Source organism: Schistocerca piceifrons, chromosome 1 (genome assembly GCF_021461385.2).
Source record: "Schistocerca piceifrons isolate TAMUIC-IGC-003096 chromosome 1, iqSchPice1.1, whole genome shotgun sequence".
Lineage (NCBI taxonomy): Eukaryota > Metazoa > Arthropoda > Insecta > Orthoptera > Acrididae > Schistocerca > Schistocerca piceifrons.
Genome location: NC_060138.1, coordinates 171,902,379 through 171,924,223, shown reverse-complemented (window position 1 = coordinate 171,924,223; position 21,845 = coordinate 171,902,379). Strand labels below are relative to the sequence as shown.

At 38.4% G+C, this 21,845-nt stretch overlaps 1 protein-coding gene across 1 annotated transcript in view; it reads left to right on the top strand.

The window, feature by feature from the left end:
• LOC124798045 (cell division cycle 5-like protein) overlaps positions 1–21,845 on the top strand; it is a 98,345-nt gene that overhangs the window by 41,564 nt on the left and 34,936 nt on the right. The window contains exons 4-7 of the mRNA XM_047261270.1: positions 4,498–4,613; positions 9,238–9,450; positions 9,532–9,666; positions 16,609–16,945. Coding sequence (XP_047117226.1) covers positions 4,498–4,613; positions 9,238–9,450; positions 9,532–9,666; positions 16,609–16,945 — 801 coding nt within the window. The remainder of the gene's footprint in view (positions 1–4,497; positions 4,614–9,237; positions 9,451–9,531; positions 9,667–16,608; positions 16,946–21,845) is intronic.

The following is a 21,845-nucleotide window of genomic DNA, read 5'->3' as shown; positions in this document are numbered from 1 at the left end:
TCTTTGAAATACTCTCCTCCACAATTGATACGCCACTCCCAATGCCGTTTCCACTTCCAGAAGCAGTCCTGGTACACCTCTTGATGGGTCATGTGAAGTGCAGTCTGCAAAGCTTTTTTATTTCGTCCTTTCAGTGGGGTTTTCAATTATGGACATATAAAAAAAGTCCGCGGAGGCCAGGTCTGGAGGGCACAGAGGATGAGGCAGCACAGTGGTTTCATTTTTTGTGCAGTCAGTCACACACCAACAGAAATGAATATGTGGATGCATTATCATGATGAAAGAACCATGAATTGTCTCGTTACATTTCAGGCTGCTTCCTTCCCACATTTTCTTGCAGTCATTGTAACATGTCCCAATAGTACCATTAATTAACAGTTATGTCCCTGTGGCACGAATTCATGATGAACTAATCCTTCAAAATTAAAGAAAACTGTCAGCATGGCTTTAACATTTGACCTGCTGTAATGAGCTTTTTTTTGGGTTTGGATAATTTTTCCTGACCCATTCTGAAATTAAACAATAGTCTCAACATCATAATTGTAGACCCAAATTTCATCACCAGTTATGATTCCCTTAAGGAATATGTCATTCTCATTTGCATGATCCAAAAGCTCTTCACAGAATGCAAGGCGAAAGTCTTTCTTGTCTCGACTCATGAGCCGTGGGCCAAACTTGGCGGCAACATGATGCGTACGAAGATGCTGAGTCAGGATTTCATGACATGATCCAACTGAAATGTTATGTTCTTCTGCTATCTCTTGAACTATCAGTCTTTGCCTGGCACACACAATATCATTGATGTTCCTGACATGAGCGCAATAGGTAGGCGTCAGAAGGTGTGCTGAGTGAGGGTTATGTTTAACTTCAGTCTGGCCTTTTTAAACTGTGTGAACCGCTTGTAACACTCATCACCGTAGGCTTTCTGCATCATTTGGTGTGTCTCTGTAAAGGTTTCCTTGAGTTTCATGCAAAATTTAATGTAGATGTGTTGGACCTCTAAGTCTGCCATGTCAAAATCCGCAAACTGTGCAACACAACGCTCTAGTCAATACAGCACTGAACAACAGCTAACATACAACAGCGAAACTTCCAGCACATTAAACACAGGCCTGTGCAGGTATATCAACTGCATTTCTCTCCAACATACCATTGGCACAAAATTACAAATGTTCTGAAGTTTTTTAAACAGACCTGGTATGCTCTGCTGTAACGTCTGTGCAGCATTTTGTGTGGACTTAACCACCAATCTGCAGTCCATTGACAAACTGTGGCCAAGAACATTACTGACCATCCAGTGATGGGACATGCTGCTGAACACAGCATGCTCAATTTTAGTGGCTGCTTTACAACCTGTGCCATCTGCATTCTTTCCCCCAACACCAACCACCCTCTCTTAATTTTAGAGATCGGACAGATCATTCAACGTCATAATCCTCTTGGCGTCAGTCTCTGCCTCACAGTCATATCCACCCCTGTCTCACGATTCTAACTTCATTCATTGTGCTCTTGCACCTTCTAGTGCTCAGTTTCCCTCTTCCTCTGTTATCTCTCTGCCTTAACTTCATTCATTGCACTCTTGCACCTTCTAGTGCTCAGTCTCCCTTTTCCTCTGTTATCTCTCTGCCTCCCAATCCAGTCCGTGTTATTGTACATTGTGCACTACTCTTCCTGACTGTGGCGAGAATGAGCTCACCAATGGTACATTTGTATTCTGTGCACTTACTGCTCTTTCTACCCAGTGTTCATGTCTCACCCTCACTTCCTTTCTGCACTTTCCCACTATACTTGCAGTGCCAGCCCAATGTGGTCTGCCAGGACAATGTAATTGTGCATGTGTATATGTATGTATTTGTAATCTGTTTGCTGTGAAGAAGAATTTGTGTTAAAGTTTGGTAATGTTGGCATTTGTATGTATTCACATATACAGTAGTTGCTACCTTTACTCCTCGCCCCCACTAGCCCTTTCCCATTATTTTATCATCTGCTAATAGTGGTTTTTCTTATGTTCTTCTATCCATGTTCATTCAGATGTAACACTTAGTTCAACTTTAAGCTGATGGTCATCAATTAAAGTTGTGAATGCAGCTCTGCCCTGTAAATATTGTTTGTAGTTCCTATTTCCTGAAGATTTTTTCCAGTTTTAAGCATCCAGTTGTTTTTAACTTTCATTGAAAGGACAAGGTTGAGAATCCTTTTCACTGGCCTGTTATTGTTCATTCTGACAACTTGCCGTAAAATTTAATCTTCTTTTCCTCAAATTGTTCAAGATTTTCTCCAAATTTTGATATAACTCATTGTACTTTAGTCAACAATCTGTCTGCTGGCTGGTGTGGCTGAGCCGTTCTAGGCGCTTCAGTCTGGAATCGTGTGACCGCTATGGTCGCAGGTTCGAATCCTGCCTCAGGCATGGATGTGTGTGATGCCCTTAGGTTAGTTACGTTTAAGTAGTTCTAAGTTCTAGGGGACTGATGACCTCAGATGTTAAATCCCATAGTGCTCAGAGCCAATCAACAATCTGTCTCCAGTATTTACAGTGTGCAATGCATATGACACTTCAGCTTCCTTAAGAGCCATGAACACTTGTACATCTTCAACACTGTGAAACAAATATCTTCTATTACAAGCTCTTTGCTCGCTGTACATTGTGAGGTGATAGTATGAACCAAAACAAGAAAAAATGTCCAGTCAACATATGCTTCAAATTGCATACCGTAAGAGCTGTGAGCACCTGTTCATCTTCACTACTGTAAAACATATTTCCTCTACTTAGCAAGTGCTCTTAGCTCTTAAGCTATGAATTGTAGAGTCTGTATTTACCAGACTTTTTTGCTTCAAATGATTATTCCTCTTGTACGCTTGAATATTGACCATTTTTCTGCCCCCCCCTCCCCCCCTCCTCCTGATAAGCTTTTTTTTGATTTAATGCTTCTCTCTCTGTTTGCTTCACGTTTTAATCCAGAAAGTGGGTGATTTCTCCTAGGTTTTTAAATTTGAATACTTGAGATATTTTGCCAAACTGTGTGAACATGGGTTGTCCATTTATGTATTGAGAAGAACCTTCCATGTACTGGGATTTTTCATAAGAAATTTTCAATCTACTTTTAGCTGCTATTTCATGCAGTTTTTCAAGGAAATTAATAGCTTCTTCTGTGTTGTCTGAAAAGATCACCAGATCATAAATATGTTTTAGTTTTACGTAGTCTGCCTATGGTTATTCATTTTACTTCTCTTTCCCATGTCCTTATTACTTTTTCTAATACAAGGCTGAACAGTAAATGGGATAATACATCTTCCTGTTCCCCTATGTTTTTGTATCAAAAGATTCAAACAAATTGCCTTGGAATTTAACTTTTGAGCTGGTAGCAGCTAATGTTTGTTTGTTTGACTGTCTTGTCTTTCTCCTTCTTTCTGTGAAACTTTAGTGCTTTGAAGTTGACATGTTGCTTTTTCAATTTCTTTTATTGCTGGGGGTTCTGTGTTTAACTCAGGCATTTCAAATGTGAATTCAATTATGGGAGATTCACTGTTTAAAAGAACTTTAAAGTAGTTTGCTAAGAATATACAATTCTCTTTATTTTGGCTGTCTAAAACAAAGGCTGGATGCCTAATGTGCTGATATTTCTTTTCTAAAAATTCTATGGAAATACTACGATATTTTTCGTGAATTCTTGTTCTGTTTCTGCTAGTCTGGTTTTATCCTAATGTCATTTTGCAGATTGAATGATTATAAGTCTGTTTCTGGATTTTAGTGAATTAATGTCATTTTATGTGGTTTTATGGGCATTCCAATCTTTCCAGGCTCTAATTCTGTGCTCTGTGGCCTTGTCACAGATGTAATTCCAGCACTTATGTTTATGTCTCCTTGGGGTGAAGCAGTACTAATTTGGGAAGCTTGTGAGAGAGTAAGTTTTAACTTACGGCCAACTGAAAGAATCTTGTCTGAAAATGTTTATTTGGAAGATGTTTGAATTTTGTTTATTCTGGATTAATTCTTGGATTTCTACTAATACTTGGTTTGTTACTATTTGGTTGGAATTTAAACTTAATTAACAAGAGTTGGCAATCAGAATTGAAGACTCATTTTTTTTACTTTTATGTTCAAAATTTCTTTTTGATTTCTCTTTGAGTTGACTATATGGTCTATTTGAAATTCTCTAAGATAAAAATTTGAAGATCTCTAAGTTTTCTTCTTCTTCTTCTTCTTCTTCTTCTTCTTCTTAAGATATACCACAAAATGTGTTGACAGCAATTTCAGTTCAAAGGCTTCACATGTGTTGATTAGTCTCTCCTTTCTCTGTTTAACAAAACATTGGTTTTGCAAGAAATAAATTATTTAATAACTCTGATACTGTTTATAAAATAACAGTTGTAATAATGGTTTTATATGTAATGTTTTATATGAAATGTAATTCTATGTACTTGTGTGTTTGTCATTGTGAATTGTATCTTATCAAAATAAGTCTTATTGCTATTACTATGTTATTTTTTTTGCAGAACTGGAAATGTTATCTGAAGCTAGAGCACGTCTTGCAAACACTCAAGGAAAGAAAGCAAAGAGGAAAGCAAGAGAAAAGCAGTTGGAGGAAGCAAGAAGGTTAGCTGCTTTACAGGTAAGATAAATACTGTTGTATCCCTCTCTCTCTTCTGTTACTATAGTCTTTTTAACGACTGTGTTATAGGAGTTTTTGTACGTTTTCCATCCATTTCTTCATGTGTAATACATAATTCTTTTGTATTGTACTAGAATTTTTTGATTACTGTGTTGTTTTTGACTTTTTCCTCATTATAACACAGTACTTCATATGTTATTGCTGAAGAAAAGCAAATTTTATCTGGTTCAGGTTTCAGAAAGGGGGTTAACTAGTATTGCCAGACATCTCATATTCCGAAATAATTTTAGGTGTCCCACCGGGACAGGCTCTGTCCCATATTTCAACGTTGTTCGGTTATTGTTACAAAAACTTTCATGCTACAGCTGGCAAGTACCTGTTATCTATGCAGATGTCGCACGAAGAGACGACTAGCTCAGTGGCTATGTCTATGAAAACGCCAGACAAGGGCCGTTATTCACTGCTTCCCACCCTCTCGTGGGCCATGCAACTCTGTTCCCATGTGTCTGTTTATTTTACATTCTTCTATTTGTAAATTATCTTTCTCACTTTCTTTCTACAATCATGTGTTTAACATTTTCATTCATTTGATAACTTGTTTAAATGCTATGTCAAGGTGTGTTAACAAATACTAGAAAGATTTTTTAGTTCCAATCTTGATTGTTTTGAATGTCATTTATTGTTTTTCAAGAACTGCTGAACGTTGAATGTGTTACACTTCTGATTTATTTCTAAAACTATAGACAAAATGAATGATTTAAGTGACAGTGACACTGATAATTCACCTAGAAGTGGTGGAATACCTTCTAAGAAAGTCAAAAGGCTTCTTCAGTATAATCTGAACTGGGGAAGTAGTCCTGGTTAAGACAAGTAAAAGAAAACTTATAGAAGGTGTACTGTCTCCAGTGCAGTATAGATTTCTCGTGTTCTCATGGAGGCTTTGCTGATGTAAAACAACATGCATTTATTAAATCTCACATGTCTGTTGTTAGCAGTACAGCATCGAGTACCTTCTCCAAATATTTCTTGAAGCCTGAACCATCTGGCTCAGAGACATATAAGATTAATGCTGGAGAACTCGCATCTGTTTATCACATGATAAAGCATTCTCTTAGTTACAATAGTAGGGATTGTTTACACATTCTATACCACATATCTGCATTTATTAAAAATTTGCTCAAAGTGTTAGCTGAAGAAAAACAAAAGTGGAAGCCACTGTATGCAAAGTATTGGTTAAAAAATCTGCTAAAAATATTTTACAGATCATCCAAGGAAAAAATCTATACTTTTCTGTAGTGACTGATGCAAGTAATTAAAAAAATAAATAAATAAAAAAGTTACCAATTTGCTTATGATTATTTGAGTATGATACTGAGTTTGTAAACCATCTGCTGGGATTTGTGGAATGTGCATATCAAGTTTTGAAGTTATTAATAGACGTATTGGAGAAGAATGGATTGTATTTAAATAAAGTTCCAGCATTCGCTACTTATGACAGTAATGTAAACTTCGGCAGAAACCATTCCATTTATACGCCTTTTTTAGCTGAAAGTGATGCTGCAAAAGACAGTACTAATAAACTGGATGCGGACGTAGAAAGTTTGATACTGAAAATATACAGTCACTTCAGTAGGGCTGTTAAACGAAGAGTGGACTTGCAACTTTAATTTGAAGTGAATGAGATGCAATGGAAAGAAATAATAGAAGATGTTTCCATGAAATTTTTATCTCTTGGTTCTGCTGTCAAAAGAGTATTAGTATGGCCTGCACTAAAATCTCATTTTCTGGAATTCTGCAGTGAATGTCCTCGTCTATTAGATAAGATAATCACATGTGAAGCAGAAGAAGAAGAAGAAGAAGAAGAAGAGAGAAAAAACTTTGGCATATTTGTCACTTGTGCATAATGTAATCTGTTCAGTAGATACAGCAATGAAGAAGATTGAATCAGATTGTTGTTGAGATTCATGCTGAAATGCACAGGATTTGCCAAAAGATTGAGCAAAGATGAAAAGACAGATTTTTTGGAAGTAAAAGAAGATAAATATTGGACAAATTAAGCACTAAAGCAAAACAATGTCTTCAGAATGATTTTCTACTGTTCTACACCAATTTTGTAGGATATTTGTTACCAAGATATGATTTTTGAGAAGGCAACATCCTTTCCAAGATGTTGTTTTCAAACTTAAAATCACAAATAAGATATGACCATTTTAAAAGAGCTGCGGAACTTTTTAAAGATTAGTCCTCTAAATGTGAACTCCTTATATGAAGAATTTCAAATAATCGAAAGAAGCTTGGACATGGCCTGGTCTGTTGATGACAAAAATAAAGGTGCGATTAGGAAATGGAAGAAAATCATGGAAGGCTTTTCCGAGAATGAAACCTGTAACATTTTTCACATCTTACCATTTTTTTCAGTATCGCTAGATCCAATACTTCATAGAAAGGTATTTTTCACAGATGGTATTAAAATGGACTGATGTACAAAATAAGTGTACCCTGAATTTGATAGAAAGTGAATTCATGACTTTTTTCAACTATTTTTATAACAGCATTGATTTTTTTAATGTGTAAAATCAAACAAAAGCATATTAAAACTTACACATTCTTCATTAAAATATAATAAAGACAAATAAATTACAAAAAATAGTTTTGTTTTTCACGAAATCCCCTTTTTTTACCCAATTGAAGATTTGTTTCTTACAGTGTAAAAAACAGTTTGGCCACACGAGCGATAACACTAAAATTTTGTGCACAAAGTTTCTTAAAACATCTATAACTTAAAAGATATGGTAAGTACCTGACGAACACATTATATAAGCTTATGATCTAGGCAAGAAAATTATGTGCAAACACAGTCACATCTCAGGTTGTTGAAAACTAATTTTCTGTTTGAAACATTGCTTAATGATAAAGAAACTGGAGTTCTTGGGTAAAATGTTGTCTCACTCACAGCAGGAAAACTTGTCAGCAAAGAAAAAAGTGTTACATTTGTATAGTTTTGAGTAGGTCATTCTAATTTTTTTATTTTGTGCATTTTTTCCTTTATCTATGAGGGTGTGCTGAAAAGTAACGTCTCTAGATTTTTTATTCTGCTCTTTGTATCGGTTGAGATATCACTTGCAATGCATATTACTCGGGCGACTTTCCTGCTGACACAAGTTGCAACGCTCTGCTGCTAGAGGGCTCCGAATTGTAGTATCTAACATGGCAGTGTGTAACATAACTATGTCACTGCATGAGAAACAACAAATTGTAAATCGATTGCCTCCAATTGAAATCAATATAACAATGAAAACTGTAGACAGTGATGACAACAGAAATGTGTGACATTGGGTTGTACATGCTCATTATGACGAAAACAGTGGTGCTAATCTCAGTGTATGTGACAGAGAGGAAGATCACCTACGTTAGCCGACAAGACTTTATCAGACTCTTTTTGATCAAATCATCACAGAAAATCTTTGGATAACACACACACACTGGTAAATGTGACATATCGTGAGAGCATGTGCAAGCCATCATTGCAGAACTGCGGTTCAGAAAATGGTATGCATGGTGGGTGTCTTAAATGCTCACTCCTGACATGAAACGGAGGAGACTTGGACATCTGTCAACAAATTCTTTTGTATTGTGAGTGTGAGGGTGGTGGGTCCCTTAGCAACATGTGACAGATGATGAAAGCTGGATTAACCATTTTGACCTTGAAAACAACAGAGCATGAATGGAATTCCGCCACAAAGATCACCAGCATGCCACCAGTAAGCAAATTCATGCACACAGTATTCTTGGATGTTCAAGGTTTGGTAGCACTATCAACTCTGCAAGGTACTGTGACACTCTCAGAAAACTGAAAGAACAATTCAAAGATTTTGTCCACACATGGAGCACCCTATCCTTCAATGTGACAATGGCAGACCACACACGAGCACTGTGGCATCTGCAACAGTTCGATGTCTTGGGTTCACTGTCATTGAGCATCCTCCATACTGCCCCAACTTGGCCCCATCTGATTTTCATCTGTTTCCCAAACTTCAAGAACAACCTCATGAAGTGATGCAAGCAGAGGTGAGGTTATGTCTCTGTCAACAAAGCCAAACATTCCATAGTGGTGATATCAACAAACTGGTCTGTTGTTGGAGGAAATACGTTCATCACTTGGGTGACTGTTGAGAACTAAATATGTTGACATGAAGATGAAGAATGCTAATAAAGTTTCTTTTATTTTAAAAGTTTTGAGTTTTCACATAAAAAGTTTGGAGGCATTACTTTTCGGCACACCCTTGTACTACGAATATAAATATGACAAGACAGTGAAAAGAGAGAGAATAATTTGCCAAAATGCTCTGACCTGCTAAAAAATTGAAAGCTATATTGGGAGTGTGGAAAACTGCTACTGACAACTGAAACCAGTGTTGTATTATAAGCAAACAAGTATCACAAGCAACAAAGAAATGAAGGGGAATATGTGCTTCATTGAATGAAAACAGTGAAACTTTATTTAATAAGCAGCAAATAGTCAGTATAATATTTGTTGGTACTTCCATCTTTTATTTTGTTTTACCTTTTAGTAATTTTGACGTTATCTTGTGTTGAGTTTTCATGGTATGTTATTTGTGTGCAGAAAAGGAGGGAACTGAGAGCAGCAGGCATTGAACTGGCTGCAAGGAAGAAGAAAAAGCGCGGTGTTGATTACAATGCAGAAATACCTTTTGAAAAGCGCCCAGCTCCGGGCTTTTATGACACAAGTAAAGAAGAAATAGATCCAGCAGCTCCAGACTTTTCACGATTACGACAGCAGCACTTGGACGGGGAACTACGAACAGAAAAGGAAGAGGTAAAGATTTATCACATTAAATATCTGGTTTCACTTTTTTGTGGATGATATGACTTTACTTATTTCTTTATGCATTTTCAGAGAGAAAGGCGAAAGGACAAGCAGAAGTTAAAACAGCGTAAAGAAAATGACATACCAGTGGCTATGCTACAAAATCAGGAGCCAGCAAAGAAGAGAAGCAAGCTTGTCTTGCCAGAGCCCCAGATATCTGACCAGGTATGTGTGTTTTGATTTTGATTGAATGATCCCTCCAATGAAGATATTTTTGGGTCTTTTGCTAAATTAGAGACGGTTTTAATTGGCTGCTTGTTGTCAGTTTTATACTAATTTCATGGCAGAATGAGATTAATTTCATGGCAGTTTAATCATTTTCCTATTTGGTTTTCCATGTAAGAAAACTGAAACATGCAATGTGAAAAATATAAAAGTGTCATACATCAAATTAAAAAGCAAGATAGTCTTCTCATTGTGTGCTGTAACTGTGAACATAGTGTGCGATATAATTGTTGACTGCAACTTGTATGACTTTTGAATAATACACACAGTGTTAGTGATTCTCTTGCAGAATTTTGTTGGTGTGAGTTTGTGCAATATGTAAATCAATTGCAAAATGTGGTGCTTTGAGGCAGTGGTTCATTAAAAATCTATTTAAAAATAATCAATTTTTAACAACAATGACTTTCCATTGATTGACTATTTTTAGGCTGATTTGTTGAATTGAAGTGTCATGTAATGTAATTTTGCTGTTTAACAGGGTTACCAACAGCAAATATGGTATTCATGATACAAATTATCTCAGTAGTGTATAGAATAATAACTGCTTCCAGTCACACCCTAGAAAGGAACAGTTGTGGAGTTAAGCTGCATCTGTTGTGGATAAAATACTTTTAAATTATCACTGTTTAAGTGCTGGATGTAAACTACTTTCTAATGCTGCGCAACATTAAGGTGAGACAAAGTGGTGCAAGAAGTCTATGCCTGTACGAACATACAAATAACCACATATACTATAATAGTCAGATAATAGCTATAGGAAACAACGAAGAAAAGGACCACTATTTTAAATGGCTGAAACAGTGTTCAAGAGTTTATCTGTTTCTGCACAGAGTCAAGTTGAAATTGATCTACTGCCTCATTAAACGCCTTTATTGTTGTAGGGTGCAAATAAATTTCTACTTTACTACTGCTGGTCTCAAGTGAGCAGCGGTGTCAGTAGCAAAGTGAAAGCTATTAGTGTGTCTTGTAATGTTTCTCCATTCATTTACTGGTATACTCTAACAAAACCAAAGAAGCGGTGAAGTGAGTAAATGCGAAAAAAACTGTTTACAAAATAATATACACAACACATCAGTGAAGGACATTTAAGAAATGCACAGGAAATTGTTCAGGAATTTAGATCATGTTAGAAATTCATGTGCTCATTGACTAGCGAATTCCAAAACAAAAATAAACACAAAGACGAATAACTCAGCCCAAATGTAGATTATGAGAATTTATTTTGGAATAGGGAGGTGTATTAGATAAAATTAAACAAGAAGTTCAGCAACTTAGATAATGAAGATTGTGCCAATGTAGATGAAAGGGGTAATTATTTAACAAAGGTGCTTGGAATGCTGCAAAAGATACTGCAGTTATGAAGAGGGAAAAATTTTTAATAAATGAAAAGCACCAGTTTGCTTTTGTACTACAATATTACTTTTATTTTTAACCAGTTTTCAGCTTATAAGGCCATCTTCAGACATTTACTGAGTATTATCACCAAAGAAATTACAATGTTTGCAATGTTGTATTATCACCAAAGAAATTACAATGTTTGCAAAACATTGTAACTTGTTTGGTGATAATACTCAGTAAGAGTCTGAAGATGCCCTTGTAAGCCGAAAACCGGTTAACAATAAAAGTAATATTGCAGAACAAAAGCAGACTGGTGGTTTTCATTTATTCTAATGCTGTTCTACCAAGAACTGACGGAAGATTCTGTTAACATGGAAAATTTTTTAAAAATGTGAAAGGAGCAAGACGACTATTGAAGAGAAAGTGAAAGTTTCAAACCAGTAATAATAGGAACAAAGAGAAGTAAGAGCTTAGGAAGGAGATAATAGCAATATTATAGAATATACTGAATTAAACAGAGCTGTTCAGAAATACCGAGCGAGGTGGCGCAGTGGTTAGCACACTGGACTCGCATTCGGGAGGACGACGGTTCAATCCCGTCTCTGGCCATCCTGATTTAGGTTTTCCGTAATTTCCCTAAATCGTTTCAGGCAAAGCCGGGATGGTTCCTTTCAAAGGGCATGGCCGATTTCCTTCCCCGTCCTTCCCTAACCCGAGCTTGCGCTCCGTCTCTAATGACCTCGTTGTCGACGGGACGTTAAACACTAATCTCCTCCTCTTCTCCTCCTGTTCAGAAATGCTATCAGAGAGACAGAAGAAAATACACAAAAAAATTTGATTAGAGATATAATTAAATGCAGTAAGAGTAACAGAAAAGCAAAAGATACTTACTTTGAGAAGATCAAAGAGTGGAAAATCCAGGATGGAATGTAACAGGATTATGAAGAGGAAAGTTGCTATTCACCATTGGTGGAGATGCTGAGTTGCAGATAGGCACAACAAAGAGACTCTCACAAATAAAGCTTTTGGCCATTAAGGCCTTTATCAACAATAGATGTGTAGACACACACACACACACACACACACACACACACACACACACACACACACACACTTGACTGCAGTCTCAGCCAACTGAAATCTGTGTGTGTGTGTGTGTGTGTGTGTGTGTGTGTGTGGGTGTGTGTGTGTGTGTGTGTGTGTGTGGTGAGCAGAAACTTTCCTTTACATGATATTGTTATGTTGAGAAGATGATACATATCAGTTGTTAAGAAGATGGCACAGATGTTAACTTCACATAAAAGGGACAAGAATTTGAAGACATCTTTAAATATTTGAGTAGGTCAAGGGATGACTCAAAAACAGATTTTATTTAATGAGGAAAAAAATAATTCTCTTGAAATAATGCCAAGTGAAATGTGTTAGGAATGGAGAAAGGAAAAACACCTGGAGGTAATGATATTCTGATCGAAATGATTAAAGCTAAAGGAAAAAATGATACAGGGGTAACTTTGAAAATTAGTTAACTTGATATCTGCGATAAAAGGAGAATCTCCCAAAACTGAAACAACACCATACTTTCTTTATTTTAATGTCTTTTAGTATATTGAAGAAAATATACATTACTGCTACAGCTCCCATTATACTTTGTGTGTGTGAAATTCAGAACCTGAAGGCCTGTCAGGCACAGAGATTCCATATTATCAAAACTAACCTCTGTAGCCCCAGAGGAAGATATAAGAACTCAAGCTGCAAAAGCAAGAAAGGAATACATGTTCAAGGAAAATATTTGAACCACCTCAATTTTGAGTCATTTCCATGTCCTGCTGTCTAGGTGGGTGCTGTAGTTGCTGGTACTACACTCCCATCTGTTTGCGTGTCATAGATGTGATCCTCAATGACTTGCCCAACTGCCACACATTTATTATTTCATAATTATTTGGTGGCACCTGAAGATGAGAAGCCTTAAGATTTGAAACCAGCATGGAATAAATTTAGAAAATTACTAGCAGCTGACGTGGATTTTTGTTCTGTAAGTTGATTTTATTGTTGACATTGTGTTGTTCATCATAACTGAGGATAAACTTCAACAGCAACTAGAAGTTGATAGAACAACTTGGAAAGTAGACCCGCGAATCAGTTATAATAAAACTGAAATAGTATATAATCAGCAAATTGAAAGAAACAAACAAATATTAAGAATGAAGTATAAAGAAACCAAACAACATGGTGTGCAGTAAGACACTAGACTGAGAAGAGTGGTGTTTCAAATCACTGTTTGTCCATCCGGATTCAGGTATTCTATGTTGCTGTAAATTGCTTAAGGTGACTGCCGAGATGGTTCCTTTGAAAGGACATTACCAGTTTCCTTCCTCAACCAGCCGTAACCTGAGCTTCCTTCCATAGAAAAAGAGATCAACATTCCTTCCATAGAAAAAGAGATCAACATGAGACAGAGTACTTCAAAGTTCTGGGAAGTGCAAGTCTCAACTTAGATCACCATATCAGAAAGATGAAAGGTAAACTGCTTCTAAGGAAGACTGTGAGGGCCTAGTAGAAAAAAATAACTGGTTTGATTCAGATAAGTTCAGATCTACTAGAAAATTCATCTAGACCCTGGAGCTACAAGTTCCAGATAAATGGAAATAACTGCAGAAAGCATTAAAAAACCAACAGATATAACTCACTGGGTGAAATGTGCTTTTGACCAAGATTGCCTAGAACAGATTGAAAATAGAATGTAATTGGATGTATAGAAAATGAACTCGTCAAGCACTGGTGGAAGAACACACATATAAAGGTATTGAAATTTGCAATCTTTCGGAGCCATTGGATGTTTCTTCTGGCAGAAAGGTTGAAGGGGAGGAAAAGACACAAGGGAAAAGGAATGGTGTGATTGAGGAAAGTTGCCCAGAATCCCGGGTCAGGGGAGACTTATTGGATGGGATGAGAAGGAAAGACTGGGAAAGGTTTATCCTAGGCTCCAGTAAGACTAAAATGGATGCAGGTAACAAGGTGACTGATAACCTAACTTAGAAAACCCATAACGTCTGTGAAACGAATTTCCATGTGGTTAGTCCTCCACACTGATCTTTACACTTCATAGGAAATGTGGCAATGGACTTGAATGACTCTCATGACCCTGTTCTTCTCTTAATAACTCACACAGTTCTTTTGAAAAACCTGTAGGATTAGGCAGAAAAACAGTTAGTTGCGTACCAAGAAGGGTTCAGGGAAGGACATTCAAGTGCTGAACAAATCACAAATCTTAAATGTATTCCTACATAAAACAGAAGTAAAAAAAAGCTTTGACCTTTGCAGGTTTCAAAAATACTTACGGTTCAGTTGACCACACAACTCTTCTCAAAATCATTAAAAAAAAACTGGCTTAAGTAACAAAACAAGGGCTATTATCTGACAGACTCTTACTGACACTATCGCCAGACTGAAAACCCTCATTTCCTCCTCTTCCTGAAACACTTCCAGAATTCAAAATATGCATTTTAATGCAGTCACCTCGCACTTCAGAATGTATGGCATGAAATGGCTCTTAAATGTTGTATGTGTGATGAAGGGGAGTAAAAATTGAACTGTCTTTTACATCCTCTGTAATTGTTAACAGTGTACCACCATAGGCATTTGGAATCATTATATTCATTTTGAATTGCTGGGGACCCACAAGCAATGGAATTGAAGGACCTAAATTAATCCATTCATACTAACATTGACAGTTGGAAAGGCAAGTTATACACTGAAGTGCCAAAGAAAGTGGTATAGGCATGCATATTCAAAAACAGAGATACGTAAACAGGCAGAATGTGGCACAGCGGTCAGCAATGCCTATATAAGACAAGTGTCTGGCACAGTTGTAAGACTGGTTACTGCTGCTACAGTGGCAAGTTATCAAGATTTATTTGAGTTTGAATGTGGTATTTAGTTGGTGCATCTCAGAAGTAACGATGAAGCGGGGATTTTCCCATACGACCATTTCATTAGTGTACTGAGAATATCGGGAACCTGGTAAAACATCAGATCTCCGACATCGCTGTGGCTGGAAAAAGATCCTGTATTATCGGGACCAACAACGTCTCAAGAGAATCATTCAACATGACAGAAGAGCAACCCTTCTGCAAATTGCCTTCAAATTTCTATGCTGGGCCATCAACAAGTGTCATCGTGTAAACCATTCAATGAAACCTCATTGATATGTTTTTAGACAACATAATTGTATGGAGATAACAGTGATTAATTTACTTATAATCAATTGTCCAAAATGACAGTCGCAATCGCATTATTTATTTTGCCGCCAACCAGTTTCAACCTGTGAGGGGGTCATCTTCAGGGCAATTTACACTGTTTGGTCACTCGCTGGAGTTGTCATCCTGCCTGTGCACGGTTGGTAACTATGCACAGTTACCAACTGTGCACAGGCAGGGTGACGACTCCAGCGAGTGACCAAATGGTGTAAATTGCCCTGAAGATGACCCCATCGCGGGTTGAAACCGGTTAGCGGCAAAATAAATAATGTGATTGTGACTGTCAATTTGGATAACTGACCATCAATATGGGCTTTCAGAGCCAAAAGCGCACTCATGTATCCTCGATGACTGCACAACAAAAACCGTTACACCTCCCTTGGGCCCGTTAACACCGACATTGGACTGTTGATGACTGGAAACATGTTGCCCGTCAGATGAGTCTTGTTTTAAATTGTGTCAAGCGGATGGATGTGTACGGGTATGGAGACAACCTCATGATCCATGGACGCTGCATATCGTCAGGGGACTGTTCAAGCTGGTGGAGACTCTGTAATGGTGTGGAGTGATAAGGGACTCCTGGTCTGTCTAGATATGATTCTGACAGGTGACACGTAAGTAAGCATCCTGTCTGATCGCCTGCATCCTTTTATGTCCATTGTGCATTCCAACAGACTTGGACAATTGCAGCAGGACAATGCGACACCTGACACATTCAAAATTGCTACAGAGTGGCTCCAATAACACTTTCTGGAGTTTAAACATTTCCACTGGCCACCAAACTCCACAGACATGAACATTATTGAGCATATCTGGGATGCCTTGCAACGTGCGTTCAGAAGCGATATCTCCTCCCCCCCCTCGTACTCTTTTGGATTTATGGACAATCCTGCAGGATTCATGGCGACATTTCCCTCCAGCACTACTTCAGGTATTAGTTGAGTCCATGCCACATAGTGTTGCGGCACTTCCGTGTGCTCGCAGGGGCCCTATACGATATTATGTGGGTGTACCAATTTCTTGGCTCTTCAGTGTATAACTGTTGCATCATTGCCAGTGTTTTGTTTTCTTTGGATTTCTTTGCAGCTGTCTTTCCTTCTATGCCATTATTTGCTCACATAATTAATGAGGTAATCAGAATGAATTTCTAATGATTTTTGTTTGAAGCAGTGTAAAATAAATGATGATTCTTGACCGTGTTGGAAATATTTGTTCAGAATTTACTTTGTTTTCCAGATAACACTTTCCAGTTTTAGTAATGAACTGCATATTGTGTTCTTTTCTGTAGGAGCTGCAGCAAGTGGTGAAATTAGGCCGAGCAAGTGAGACGGCACGTGAAGTGGCGACAGAAAGTGGGCAGCAGCCATCTGATGCCCTGCTGGCCGACTACTCACTGACACCTGCAGGTGCAGCTCGGACTCCGCGCACACCGGCACCTGCCACAGACAGAGTCCTGCAGGAGGCACAGAATATGATGGCTCTCACACATGTCGATACACCGCTGAAGGGTGGCCTCAACACCCCACTCCACAGTTCTGACTTCAGTGGTATCACTCCCCAGAGGGAAGTTGTTCAGACACCTAACACTGTTCTAGCCACTCCATTTCGTAGCCAGCGTAGTGATGGTAAGGAAATAAATGTCTGTTACTTGTTTGAGAGGTAGCATTATTTTGATTTACAATGAAGAAGACTATCTTAAGCATTATTTGTCATAACTTATTTAGTCTCACATATTTGTAATTTAGTATTTGTGCAGCTCCTAAAAATTTATGATATCTCAGTGGATAACAGAGTCATTTTTTATTTGAATGTCTTTGAGAGATAATTGTCTTGTTGGGGTTCATAGCTCCTGTTGATGTCTTTTTGTATTTGTGAATTTAAAAAAAAAAAATCCTTGAAAGAAGTTCAGTGGTGCCAGATCATTTTTAAGCAGTTAAAGCTCTGTTTTTAGAATGAATCTCATATCCTGCAGAATAGTTATATTGTTGTGAAACTCACTTATATATTAAAACTGTGTGTTCCTGACACAGGCAATCCTCTTACTCACTGTTACAAGCGAGTGTCCAGGTTTGCATTTACACTCAGCACAATATTTTAATATGTTACCAAGTTTTGAAGTTTTGCTACTTTTATGTACCTGTGATGGCGAGCATTTTTTACAAATTGAGGTTTCACTACATATCTACAGCATCAGTTAATGTTTTGTGAGAGTCATAATAGCTCCTGTTCCCCTTGAATCTGATTTAATCATTGAGATTCTCTGAGTCAGTTGCTGATTTCATTACCACATTACCAGGTATAAAATAAAGAGCTATTGTTATTCACATAGAACACCTTGAATTCTTTACATTTGTTACTGGTTATAAAGAAGCCAATTTTTCACTGTTTTGATTGCAATTATGGTATCTAGGGTACGTTAGTGAAAGCATGCAGTCCACTTTATACAGTTGATACTGTATTCTAGAAATTCTGTAAATGCTGTTTCTTGTTATGTTTCTCTGTGCACCACACATCAGTCTGCTATAGGTGACTGGTTGCCTTAACCTTATTTTATGGAGATGCACTTAGGAACTGAAAACTTGTAATCGCAACGAAATCAAAGCTTTAAAAAGTGTTTAAGGCTGATTGCACTCTCTGTCAACAATCATTAAATGAAAAATAGACACAGAATTCAACAAAATTCATCATGAATAAAATACTAATGAAAAGAATGCTGACTGATCTCTTTTGCACTGCTTGAAATGTTATTACATTGAACTGTACAGTATATTGTTTGCCCCTTGACTCAATATAATGTTCTGCCATCTAATATGATGCAACATTATTTCAGTCTTTATGACATGCTATCAAGGTTGTGGAGTGGCAGCAGCCGTATCAAAGTCAGTAGCGGAGGTGAGGCAGGTTCCTCCACTAGTGCACTTTCACTCTCAGGATGTCTCAGGAATTCACAATTCAGTTCACCTCTGCAGCCATTGCCAACCATTCCATGCATGTTCTACGTGCAGTGTAGACAAGGTGGTTAGGAAGCCATATGTAGTGCCCATTGTCATCCTGAAGTATGAAATATTGACTGACATGTCAGTGAAGAGCTGGAGGATGCAGTCAAGGTACTGCCGAACATGAAGGGTCCTTCAGATGGCTCTTAGTCCCATGTGGCACTCCACATTACACTGCTCAAAATGTGACATATATGCCTTAGGGATGGACATGATGCAGAATCACAGGCCTGAGGTGCACTACTTGATCTCACTATTTACAAAGGTCTATTTGCTGATGTCTGATAGGTGTAGGTGTTGTGGAGTGTGGGAGTATATTATAATGAAATGTGGACAATGAATGGTACAGTACAGACAATATGAGAGCAGAATTTTTTGAAATGTTGTGATGTGGAAGATTGAGTACCTGTCAGAGAGGTACCGGATAGAATTGGGGACAAGAGAACTTTATAGCACACCTTGATTAAATTAAATGATAGGTTGGCAAGTCACATCTAGAGGCAATGAATAGTAGTTCACATGGTAATGGAAGGAAGTGTAAGGGGGTAAAAATTATGGAAGGAGGCCAAGGCTTGACTAAAGTAAGCAGGTTCAACTACATGTAACATTCAGTAGTTTTGACAATAGCAAAGGAATTGCACAAGGTAACCAGCATAGGTAGCTGCATCAAACCTGTCTTTTGGCTACTGACTACAGCACCAACATCAGGACAACGTAGGACTGAAGATTCCTTTTTAACTTTACTGAATCAGTGTTGTGCTCCTTTGTGATGTCACAATTCACTAATTTAGAAATATTGTCTGCCAATACACCCCAGCAAAGTGCTCTCAGGAAATCATTACAGAGCTCTATTGCATTGTTTTTGAAGTTCCTCCAAGAAAAATGAAATGCTTTATTAGCCTTGGTCAGCTTTGGAAAGAAAATTGTGCAAATGCTTTAGTTAGTTAGCTGATCCAATCAGGAGATACCAGCGTTTTATATGTCCACCTGTTGAGCAACATGTTGTTATTTCAACAGTGTAATAACTACTTGGGGCATCATGACACACTGACTCTGACAAACTGATGTTTGCCCCTCAGAACTGCACTAAATGCTGTGCTTTCACCAAGTCTTCTTCTTGTACTTTGGTATATCACATTATCCATAACACTTCTGGTTTGATCACAGTGTTCACTTATCGGTCTTCAAGGAGTGCCAGTGATGACAGTGCCACTCTGTTATCTCTACATAAGCTGGTTGTTGGTGTGGAAGAGAGAGAAGGAGAGAGAGAGAGAGAGAGAGAGAGAGAGAGAGAGAGAGAGAGAGTGGAGCCTTGTTTGATGCCTTTTATGTTGGTTTATTCCATTGCCTCTTAGCTTTTCTTCGAGGCTTTCTTCATTTAGGGAATTAGAAATTGTACTGTTTCTCTTTCTTCACTCTTTCTGTATTTTTCACCCTTTATTTACTATCCAGATATTGCAACTATTGATAAGTCATGGAAATATTTAAGTCACAGGAAGCCTAAAGAAATTTGTTTTTTCTGTTGTCTCTCTAGATTTGACATGTGAAAGTGACATTTTGTTGTAATCAATGCATCACAGGCATTTAAAAAGCATTATTCATTTATTGTTTTAAGTTTAGATCTACATTAGCTTCTCTTTTCCAGTTCCTGCATTATTGATTGGCTTGTGCAATCCCTCCAAATGGCCTTACCACCAAATAACTCATGTCTGGCTGCAACTCCTCTTTCCATAATAAGCTTCAGGTATTTAGATTCCATCAGTCCTTAGCTCTCACCAAATGATTGCTTCACAGCCTGTGCGATCTGGATCCTGTAAAACCATACAAATTAGCCCAAAACATCCATACAATGTCTCCTCTCAGTCTGTAAAATGCTCCTGCACTGCAATCTCAAATTCCTGTATCCTGTCTGTCACATTGAAACTTTTGCTCTCCAGGAACTAGAACAACGTGAACACCACAATATAAAAAAACTCTCCAATCTGTGCACCTACTCTCTATCTCCTGTACAGCAGCCTCCAAACCTCCCAAACATCCCCTCATAGCTTACAAACACAGCCCCACAAATGTACTACATTCACCGTATCCTCCCACCACCATAGAGAATCCAGAAACTGAACAAACCCAAAAAACAATCATGGAACTTTAGTCCAAAAGCCTTAGTCCCACAGAAGTATTAGTCCTCATCAAAGGCCATACCATTTGCCCCACTCAGAATTCAGTATGCTGGACTTAACTACAGATGTTCTCTCCTTCTCCTGGTTCCTATTGTGGAAACACTTTTTCGTCATCAAGCCTACCAATCGGACTCAACCCAAAGCCAATGTTGAACCCTGCCAGACTCATCTCACTCCTCCATCCTACTGTGATTTACCCCCACTGCCACCTATTCATTCCTGCTAACTTACCGGAATTTCTTAACCTTGTACCTTGCCTCACCATCATTCCCGAACTCTCTCAACATGCCCCCCCCTCCCCCCCCCTCCCCCCTCCTTCCCCCAAGAGAATCTCTGCTCTGGTAGACCAAAGTCTTCAGCTTACTACCAGCAACATTCCCTCTTATATGAAAAGACACTAAACATTTTCTCTACCAACTCTCAACAGTTCCCGTTCCTTTACCACATGGTGCCTTGCTCATACCAGTTGATGCAACCTCCCATTACACCGACGTTCCCAATGCCCATGACCTTGCCACTGCTGAACACTACCTTTCCCAACACCCATGGATTTCAAACCTACAACCTCCTTCCTGGTCACCATGAGCAACTATATCCTCACACACAATTACATCTGGCACCATCCATGCCAACCTGCTCGTGGGCCATCCTAAAGGAATCCTTCTTAACCATCCAAAATCCCAAATCCCTCACCTGGTTCAGATTCATTAGTGACATCTTCATGATCCATATCAAGGGTGAGGGTACCCTATCCATGCTCCTCCAGAACCTCAACACCTTCTCTCTCTCTCTCTCTCTCTCTCTCTCTCTCTTCACCTAGTCCTCCTCAACCCAACAAGCCACCTTCTTTGGTGTTGACCTCCACCTCAAAGATGGCTCTGCCACCATTTCCATACCAAGAAGTCACTTCCGTACAACCTAGCTGCCTGTGTACATTGCATCTGTAGTGACGAGCAGTCCCTGCTGAAATATACCAGGGGTCTCTCTGAGGTCTTCTAAGACCTCCCAACCCCATACAGAAACAAATCTCCCATGCCTTATCTCTCATCACCCACCAACTCTCAAAGACCTACTGTAACTCTCAAAGACCTACTGTCTGGCCACAGAGGAGTATTCCCCTCATGACTCAGTACCAACCAGAACTGGAGCAGTTGAATCACATTCTCCGCCAGGGTTTCAGCTACCTCTCATTGTGCCCTGAAATGAGGAATGTCCTAAACACTGTCATTCCCACCTCTTCCACAGTGGTAATCTGCGGCCCTCTGAGCCTACACAGTATCCTTGCCCATCTCCACACAAAGCTTGCTCCAAAACGCCATAAGTCATGGTTCGTACTGCTGTGATAGACCAAG